Genomic DNA, 10,955 nt, shown 5'->3' with positions numbered 1-10,955 from the left:
GTAAAACATATAACATTTAACACAACATCATGAATACCCCTAATAGTATATTCTTAATCACTCAAATCAAAAAAGAGTAAAACAAGGGGAACAGATGTCTCAAAAAAAAAGTATGCCTGCGTTAAAAAAAATACTAGAAGGAATTTATTGGCAATGAAGGGAATCTATGTAAATAGATCACAGTTGTCACCTTGAATTTGTCTGATTATCATCGCAAAAAGTACCACAAGGAATAACCTTAAAAATTAAAACAAAAAAAAAAAAAGGAAATAGTATCATAATAATACGGAAAAAAGTTGATCATTGATATTAACAAGAAATTATAAGCATGGAATAGAGGATACATCTATCTGGAGGGAAAGTAGATAAAGAAAGTAGATTGCACAAGATATTTTCGTAGAATGATTGTCAGAAATAGACAGGAAACTGAAATTAAGATGTCCATCAGGGAAGATATTTATGATCTCAAACAAAATATATTTAAGATAAAAGAAAATGTTCTTTAAAAATAAAAAAATAAAAAAAACTATGAAATCTAGACATTTTATATAGCTGTAGATGTGGATCATGAATAATAAAAGTATTAATTAGTTGAAGATGAGAGTGAGATCAATCTGCCACTGTTGCAGGTTACTGAAACAATATTGATGCAGGACTAAAGCAATAGAGAGAACTGAAAGGATGATACTTTCTATCTTGATTTTTAACTATTTTCAATAAAAACATCATGGATACCTAATTATAAATATATTAAACAGGAACAATAATTTAAAGATATAAATCAATATAATTTCAGTTTAATACCTGACAATGTGTGTGTATTCTGTAAATCAGGACCAAAAACTTGAAGTGTTTTATCTGCAGACCCAGTAACAATATAATCACCTGGAATGTTTATAACAGCCCATATTGTTTGCGAATGGCCATATATAGTGTAAACACAGTATCGCCTATGCACATCCCATATTTTGGCACTAAGGTCCCAAGATGATGACAGTAAAAAATCGGTTTTCAAAGATGGAGACAAACAGCACACTAAAAAACAAACACAACTGAATATAAAGTTAAATAATTAAAATTTACAATAATGTGAAGATATTAGACCGTAGATATATAAGAGGAGAAGATGGTTGGGGAGTGCGGTCAACAGAAAAAACACAAATAAACAAACGAGTTATTTATTTGTGTTGACGTTTTGACCTGATTTTCAGGTCTTCATCATGGCTATAAAAACAAACGACAAAAACCTTCATTCAGAGAGAAAAAAATATAATAAAAAATGAATAAATACAAATAAATAATGGACTAAAAATTTGGAAATATACATAATAATGGAATAAAAATATAAATTAATTGATTAATAACTACGGACAAAGACAGTAGTAGATTGATAACATTATTATTTATATACATATAAATGTGAGTAATAAATAAATGATACAGTGATAAGATGTTATATTGATGAGAAACATTAAAAACCTTTTAGTTATATAGATGAGTATAAAGAATTAGTTAAATTAATAACGGAGAGTATGAAAAAACAATATTGTAAAAGCAAAGAACAAGGGATAAGAAGAAATATATGGAGAATAAGGAATGAAGAAAGTAAGAAATACGAGAGTAAGGTTATAGGAAGAGAATCAAGGCTACACTGTTTTAAATTGCAGGAAATGCCGCTAGAGTGCAGGTCTGCGTTAGATAAACAGAAATCTAACGGTCAAAAGATAATAGAGATAAAATATAATGTGTGAGTAAAAAAAAAAAAACCAACATAAAAAGGGGGGGTAAAATGTAAAATAATGAGAGCCCAAAAAGTAATAAAATGTGTCAATATATAAAATGTATGTAAAAACAGATATTTTAAGGGGGAGTATGTAAAAACAATGTTATAAAAAAGAAGAAGAAATATGGAGAATAGGAAATTAAGAAAATAAGAGATATAAGATAAGAGAGAAAAGTAACTTACAGTTATAGGCAGAGATTTCTGCTAAACTGTTTGAAATTGTAGGATTAGTCTATCTGAACATATCTTATCATTCAACCACTCTTTTGATTTTGATAATACTTCCATTTTAGCTACCGTTCCTAACCACGATAACGACTGTTATCCGAAAGTATTTTTATACAATTTGGGTCTTCCCCAGTTAATCACAAAACTGACAAACAAAACCTGTCGCTAGCCTATTCCCAAATTATTAATTTATTAAAACACCTGTAATCTTATACCCATATACAATATTTTTTTTTTTTTTAATTATCCGTTTTACATACTTACAACATATTTATACATTTTAAAAAACTTTTTGCTCTCATAATTTTACATTTAACTCTTTTTATATGTTTTGATCTCTTATTAACTATTTCATCTCAATGTCCGTTTTTTGACCATTAGATTTCTGTTTATCTAACGCCTTTGTCAACCTGGACTCTAACGACTAATCCGACAATTTCTACAGTTTAGCAGAAATCTCTGCCTATAACTGTAAGTTACTTTTCTCTCTTATCTTATATCTCTTATTTTCTTCAATTCCTATTCTCCATATTTCTTCTTCTTTTTTATAACATTGTTTTTACATACTCCCCCTTAAAATATCTGTTTTTACATACATTTTATATATTGACACATTTTATTACTTTTTGGGCTCTCATTACTTTACATTTTACCCCTTTTTATGTTGGTTTTTTTTTTTTTTTTTTTTTTAACTCGCACATTAACAATTTTATCTCTACGATCTTTTGACCGCTAGATTTCTGTTTAACGCAGACCTGCACTCTAGCGGCATTTCCTACAATTTAAAACTCATCTATATAACTAAAAGGTTTTTAATGTTACTCATCAATATAACATCTTATCCACTGTATCATTTATTTATTACTTACATTTATATGTATATAAATAATAATGTTATCAATCTAATACTGTCTTTGTCCGTACTTATTAATCAATTAATTTATATTTTCATTCCATTTCATTTTTTTCTCTCTGAATGAAGGTTGTTGTCATTTGTTTTTATAGCCATGATGAAGACCTGAAAATCAGGTCGAAACATCAACACAAATAACTAATTCGTTTGTTTATTTGTGTTTTTCTGCTGACCGCACCCCCCGACTATCTTCTCCTCTAATTAAAATTGACTTTAAATAAAATTGATAATAAAAATACCTGGACCAGAATGACCTTCTAGAGCCAACAATGGTTCTTGTGTGTAGGGTAGAAAACCGAAAATCTTGTTATCATGACTACCAGTAAGAATCAGACCAAGTGGAAAATTTGGACTGCTACCAAGCACACAGACAGCTGAGATGTAATTACTATGGCCTTTAAGGGTTGCACATGATTCATAAAATCCCCTGTAAAAAAATTAAATTATACATAACATAAACTTAAAATCAGATATCTAAATGATCTTTAACATGATTAAAATTTGATAGCGTTAGGAAGCATACATAAAATAATCAATGTGGCATAGCATATATCAGAATAAAATCCTCATGGCTAGAAGATACACTATTAAATCCTGGAGGAGGAAAAGACAAAATTTTTGTAATAATAATAATAATATTCTTTATTTATTCTGGGATTGATCCCTTTAGAATAATATACAGAAATCAAAATTAGGCTTTAGAGCCTTAGAGTGAGATACAAAATAAAAATGAAATTATAATATAAAACGTCATAAAATATAATAAGATAATGAATTTGAAAAGATAAAAATGAACAACAATAATTAAGAGAATATATAAAATAAGAATAGAACAAATAAAGTAAAACCATATTTATTAAATAAATCAAAAATTTGTATCCTATTTTGTATCAAAACTTTTATATTTTTCACCAGTCCAACGTTTCGGCCATTTTAGCCATCCTCAAGGACATCTAAATATTTAACAGCTTATATTATATATTCATTTTAAACACTTATAACAACAACATTATTCACCAATAATATAACATACCTTCAATTATAATTTCTTCCTCACATTAATTTAAAGTTACTTTTGCAGGCTATTCTGCCCAGGTCATTTCCTTTATTATAAGTCAATCGGGATTAATATATAAAATTCCATGTTTAAATTGTCCAGCAATCTATATAGGTGAAACTAAGCAAATGTTGGGGGATAGAATATATCATCACAAAAATGATACAAGAAATAAAGAAAAGGTCCAAATAAAACAGCACTAGTACAGTATACAGCCAAAAATCAACATAATTTTGATTTTGATAACGCCATAATTTTACATAAAGAAAACAATTTGTACAAAAGAAAAATACTTGAGTCAATTTATATATCAGAGAACATCAATTACACAGTTAATTTTAAAACAGATACTTAGAATTTAAACCAACATTATGCAGAGATTTTAAGCAAAATAAATTTATAAAAATAAATGGAGAAATTTGTTACTATTTACAATTAAATGTAATATGGAATTTTGAGAATTAGAATAAATACCAAATTGAGACAAAAATGCAATTTAAAATAAAAAAAATTAATTTTAAAACAAGACTGACCTGTGTGAGTGGGAGGTTATAAATGGTTTGTTATATGGTAGTGAATTTGTTCTGGATAATCTTATATAAGAAGAATTAAATATTGATGATTTTAAATTTTAAAAAATAGGTAACTAAACTTAAGCTTAGTAAGTTTATTAATAATAAATATGACTCTCTAATAATTGACTTTTTAAATAGGATTTAACTTATAATAAAGGAAATGACCTGGGTAGAATAGCCTGCAAAAGTATTATTAAGTAATTAAGTATTATTGGTGAATAATGTTGTTATTATAAGTGTTAAAAATGAATATATAATATAAGCTGTTAAATATTTAGATGTCCTTGAGGATGGCTAAAATGGCCGAAACGTTGGACTGGTGAAAAATAAAAAAGTGTTGAGACAAAAAAGGATACAAATTTTTGATTTATTTAATAAATAATTACCTTGTCTCAAGAAATTGAAATAATATAATTAAAGTAAAACCATATGTCATTTCATAAAACATAAGATGACAAACACTTCTGATAATAAATAAGAGAAAACAAAAATGATAAAAATCAAATATAATTAAACTAAAAATAATAAATGGAAAGGTACCATTTCTGCTAATATACATATTTACAAAAATAAATGAAAATCTGAAACATTAAGTACAGAAAATATATAAATCTTGTTTGAAACTTTCAATTATTACTCTTCCGGAATTAGGTGGACAGAAGGTGGTCGAAGATACGGGATTTGAAGGTTGGAAAGGTATTAGAACTACGAATGAAGGAGGGAATAAAATTCCATAGGAAGGAGGAACGGATGAGGAAAGATCTACCAAAGGCTGCGATTCGAAGGGCAGTTACATTTAAGTCTGATGGCTGTGAGCGGGTATTACGGAAATGCACAGAGGATTTAAATTGAAGGATATCAGAGATGTACAATGGATGGCGGGATTGGATAACTAGGTAGAGGAAGGAAGCAAGAAAATATTTACGACAGGATGAGGGGTAAAGCCACTTCAATTCCTCATAAAATCGGGTAACAATCCCCAGGGACCCCAAAGATGAATCGTACAAAGCAATGAATTAACCATTTTAATTGTGCTCCGAGATCCCCAGAGACACCCCCGTAAACCACACAGCAATAATCAAAGTGGGGGAATATTAAGGAAGTAACCAGGAGCCTATGGGTTTCAAAAAGGATGTATGTGACAAAGATAATTTAAATGCTTTAGGGTGGAGAAGGTATGACGGGAAATATTGGAGAGTGGTTTTTCCAGAAGAGAGTTTGGTCTATAGTGACACCAAGGTATTTAACGAATGAATGGAAATGTATTGGATTGTTGTTTAGGAATAAGGTTGGAATATGAGGAATAGTTTTCAAGAGGTGATTGGATCCTATTACGATTGCCTTAGTCTTCTCTGTATTCAACTTAAGCTTGTTTTCTTGTCTCCAATGACTAATTCGATTCAAGTCCTCTTGAATCTTCTCTGTGGCAATCAATAAGTTAGAAGGTGGGAAGGAAAGGTAAATGAGGAAATCATCAGCGTACAAATGGTATTGAGAATGTTGGATAAGGAGGGGAATGTCATGGATGTAGATGGTAAAAATAGTGGGGGAGAGCGATGAACTCTGAGGGACCCCATAGGTAAGGGGTTGAGTCAATGAAGGTGGTCTATCGGGAATCACTACATACTGGGAGAGATCAGAGAGGAAGGATTGAAACCAGCGCAAAGCACTGTTGGATAGAGGAAGATTTCGTAGTTTGTTATAAAGGATGTTGTGGTCAATCGTGTCAAATGCTTTGGAGAAATCAAGGAGGATTAGGAAAGTTAGGTTTTCGTGTTCCAAGCCATTTTGGAGGTTGTGGGTTATTTTAAGGAGAGCGGATTGTGTTGAATAGCTAGGTCGAAAGCCAGATTGGAGGAGATTGATGAGGGAACGTTCTTCTAGGAAGTTTGAGAGTTGGTTTTGAACAAGGCGTTCTAATGGTTTAGAAAGGAGAGAAATTGAGGCGGAAGTCATTAGGTGAAGAAGGATTTGGGATTTTATTTAATGGTCAAACTAAAGCGGTTTTCCAACGAGAAGGAAACGTGGGATTTTGCAAGGAAAAATTGTATATATGATAGAGTACGGGAATAAGGACTGGGAGATAGGATTTAGTCAACTTAGAAGGAATGTTGTCAGGTCCATTGTTTCCAAGGCATATCGGATTGAGAGCAAAATATGAAAGGGAGAAAAAAAGAGAAAGGGGAAAGGATAGACAAGGAGGGAGGGGGAATCATGAAAAAGAGAGAGAGAGAAAAAAAGACAAAAGAACTAAAGAAATGAAACGAGGAAAAAAAAAAAAAATCATATTCTATTGATTCTATATATTATTATATAACTGATTCAATATATTACTACTGTTTATAATTATTATGGTTTACTCATTAGGCCTATTTATCATAAGATCAAAAATATTGTCTGATTAGATTAAAATAAGTATGCTGTATGACTAGCAACCCAATGAAGTTGGGCAGCAAAACTTTGTATTTTTAATAAAGTTTTTTTTACCTAAATTATGAAAATCTTTCTAACAAAAAGGTTTATACAAATTTTAAATTATCATTTTTAGACTGCTAATAGAGATTCTTTTGAAGAAAATTTGTAAAAAAAAAAAAAAAAAGATAAAGAAATGGAATATTTTTAACATTTTATTCAAAAGGATCTCTATGAGTGGTCTAAAATATACCAGAAAGGTATCTGACACAGAAAAATTACATCACTCTGGTATCTTTTAGATAGGTAATAAAAGTATTTTTCACAAAAAAGTTTAAAAAAATTTAAAATTATGTCTGTCAGACATCTTTTGGATGGCCAGTGGAGATCCTTTTGAAGAAGATGTATAAAAAAGATTTATGAATAACATATATTTTAACCTTTTTTTCAGAAGGATCTCTATACGTCATCTAAAAGATACCAGGTAAGTATGAAAGACATCTGACAAATATCTGAGTGACCTTGGATAGACATCCTTTAGATATCATTCAGGCATCTGTCAGTTGTTTGAATAACATTTTTCTAGTATTTTTTAGATGACTTACAGAAATTATTTTGAAGGAAAGGTTAAAAAAGGTGTCATTCAGATATCTTTCTAATATTTTTTAAGAGGCTTATAAAGTTCATTTTTACAAAAAGATTAACAAAAAAATATCTTCCAAATGGCTAAAAAGATTCTTTTGGCTTATACAAATATTTTTGATGAAAGTGTAAAAAAGATGTACAATAGATATCTTATAAGCAACTTCATCATACACGATTAATCATCATTAATGATAATTAAATTATCATTCAGATGATTTATAAGGATCTTTCTGATAGAAAGATAAAACAAAAAAAAATGTAAAATAATATATTTCAAATAGTCAATAGAGATCATTTTCAAGGAAAAAAAAGTAAGTCTATCAGATTAATATTATAAATAATCCGTAAGATTTAATATTTTGTATTTATATTATTGCTAAAAACGAGAACTATAAATTAAAATGTTAATGAGGAATATTTTTTCAAATTTATCATTTAGGCCATATTACACTATTTCAATGAGGATAAGACCTATCTGATATTAAGGACCACCTAATTGTACATGGACTTACCTAGTTTAATCAAAATCGTAAGAACTGCTTTTGATGAAATCCATAAAAATTGTAAAACCAATAATGTAAAATGGGATTTCTGTGACAGTAAATTTAAACAAAAAAGTTGTAACATTCCAAACAAACACATATTATAAATATGTAATTTTAGTTTCATTTGACTCTTTGTTTTTGAGTTAGACGGCTCACACATTTTTCAGACATCTTTCTAACATTCTTTTGACCAATAGGATTTAAAAAATGTAAAATTATATCTTTCAAATAGCTAATAGAGGTCCGTTTGATAAATAAAAAATTAAAAACAGCCATCTTTCATATATCCTGTAAATGGGTATAGGATCTTTTTGACTAAAAGGTTTAAAAATTTTTTAAATATTTTTCAGACATTTAAAAGGTTATTAGAAGAAATAACCCCAATTATGATGAATCTGAACATCTGAACGTAGTTAAAGTTACAAATATATACTTTGAATAAAATAATAATCAAGAATGACATAAAGAAGCAGATCTGTTACAAGAAATTAATACCTGATCTCAGCCCATAGTTTCCCTGTCATATCTCTTGAACCACTAACAATGGCATTGTCCATAACACAAACTGCTCGTACATCGTTAGTATGAGCTAATACTTCACATCTAAAACTATAACCATCTTGATCCATGTTAAAGTACCAGTTTCAAAATAAATTATTACAACTAAACTAGTGAGATGCCGGTTTGAATCTAAACATAATAAATCGATTATAATTTACAACGATACACAACTATGGTGTTCATGGTTCATTTTCAAACTTAGACTAAAAATCTCGTCCACTGCGCATCACACGACTTACACTTACCACCATACTTAGAGTTAAAATTAATCCTTAATAGTTTCAAAGCTACAATTTCTTTATTATTCACAATGGCTATACTTCACCTTACTACATGTCTATATTTAGGGGAAAGAAAAAAAAAAAAAAATTTTAAGAACCGATTACGGAAATATTCTAAACCTCCTAAATTGATATTTGTTAATATTGAAACTTGAGACAGAGCAGGGTGCTTTCCACACCCGCATGAAGCGTAAGACCGTTCCATTTATTTATATGAACAGATGCAAGGAGCTCGAGGGCGTAGCCGAGGCGTTCCCTAAGAAACCTCATGTTTGCAACGGGTGCGGTTCGAACTTATATTTCATGACGGTGCTACGGAATGAAAACTCGACCCTCTCACTTTTCACACACAAAAAAAAAAGTTATACAGAACTTTCTGCATCTTGACCTGTACTGACGCATAAACAGTAGAACTTGCAAGGAGCCATAACATGTAATTGAATTCTATAATAGTTAGCTAATAGTAAGTTAATAATAGTAAGCTAATACTTATAAACAGAAAAAATCCCGAGAATGAGAAATGTGAAAATAACAAAAAAAAAAAAAAAAAAAAAAATGTCAATTATAGTGATACTGGAGTATTTCATTACAAAAGATGTGTTGTTTTTATATTGTTCTTCTCATGTCTGTTTATAATATCCATTAAAAAAAAAATTATTTCCTTCAATTTAATTATTTTTTGTGGTTTTAAGACCCCCAGTTGTCAAAAAAAAATTACATCAGTTTCGGTGATATCTTCTCCTCTTCGCACTCGGAATATGTTCATTGTCAGGGAAAACCATAAAAAAATAAAAGATCATATTACGCTACTTTCAGGAATAAATTCATAATTCCTTTATATGCAGCTTGTATGTAAAACAATAACTCATTTGAAAGTTTGGTACTGAAAAATTTCTTGGTGTGACCCTTCAAATAGATGACATCGATTGGGATTTAAATACGCTCTTTTCATTCCTGTTTATAATATTCTTTTATCTTTTTTTATTTGTTCTATAATTTATATATATTTTTTTTTTTCGCGGTCTCAAAACATTCGATTATCATTTCTAACAACAGTAACGAAATCAATTTAGATTAAAAACTCAGAATATATTGCTCTTAATTTAAACAGAGGCACATCTGAAAAAAAAAAAATTACCATGTTCTATGCAGTCCCTCAGTAGACTATCCAAGCAAGTAGGATAATCAACCAGTGTAAATTACAATTTACAGAATACGTCAAAGTTATTTAGGTTTATTTGATTTCCCGTACAGTTTGGAAGCAAATCGTAAAAAAAAATTTTGTGAGGCCCGTTGGCCAATGGATGGCACTCACGAAAAATAGGCGTGGTAGTGACGAAACCACCCTACGAACAATTCCTAATACATCGCGCAAGGACTTAGACATCCATGGTCTGTCGCTCATATAATAATAATAATAATAATGTAGTTATCTCATGTGTTTTGTATTGAGGTTATCTCATATTATGTTTTGGTTAAAAGAAACCTGAAATATTGTTAATACTCATTTTTGTAAAGTAAAGCCTTATTCTAGGTGAGTCATTCTTTTATTGCATGTTCATACAATAACTCATATTACAAAGCCTTAATATAGGATCGAAGAAGCCAGTAAAACCAAGCCATTTCAACATCCAATAAAGAACAATGAATGAGAAGAATTTTCATACAACGTATTTTCAGTCAAGGTGGCATCTGCCATTCTTTTCCAAAATTGTCGAGAAGTAAGTACTGAAAATAATAAAGAGAGAGAGAAATACTTTATTTATCTATGCTGCCTAAATACTTTAGGTTGCTATCTCATACAGCATACTTATCAATCCATAATCGGACATATATAAATTACACATACATGGTATAATCAGAAAAAAAAGAGATACAATAATAAGATATAATAAACAATTTTTTTCCCCCCTACAGTTTCCTTTTACAATCCATTTCGGTCTGTACAACAAATA

The 10,955-nt window shown here is 29.5% G+C and overlaps 1 protein-coding gene across 1 annotated transcript in view; it reads right to left on the bottom strand.

The window, feature by feature from the left end:
• Positions 1-8,895, bottom strand: part of LOC106691072 (phospholipase A-2-activating protein-like) — a gene marked incomplete at its 3' end in the record, with an annotated part of 12,969 nt that extends 4,074 nt beyond the window's left edge. Inside the window, 3 exon segments of the mRNA XM_014436721.3 lie at positions 805-1,035; positions 3,164-3,351; positions 8,654-8,895. Coding sequence (XP_014292207.2) covers positions 805-1,035; positions 3,164-3,351; positions 8,654-8,787 — 553 coding nt within the window.
• Positions 8,896-10,955: the final 2,060 nt, after the last annotated feature.

Source organism: Halyomorpha halys, unplaced genomic scaffold, assembly GCF_000696795.3.
Source record: "Halyomorpha halys isolate HHAL.00 unplaced genomic scaffold, Hhal_1.1 Scaffold2060.1, whole genome shotgun sequence".
Lineage (NCBI taxonomy): Eukaryota > Metazoa > Arthropoda > Insecta > Hemiptera > Pentatomidae > Halyomorpha > Halyomorpha halys.
Note: the sequence above shows the minus strand (reverse complement) of the source record. Positions and strands in the feature narration are given on the sequence as shown.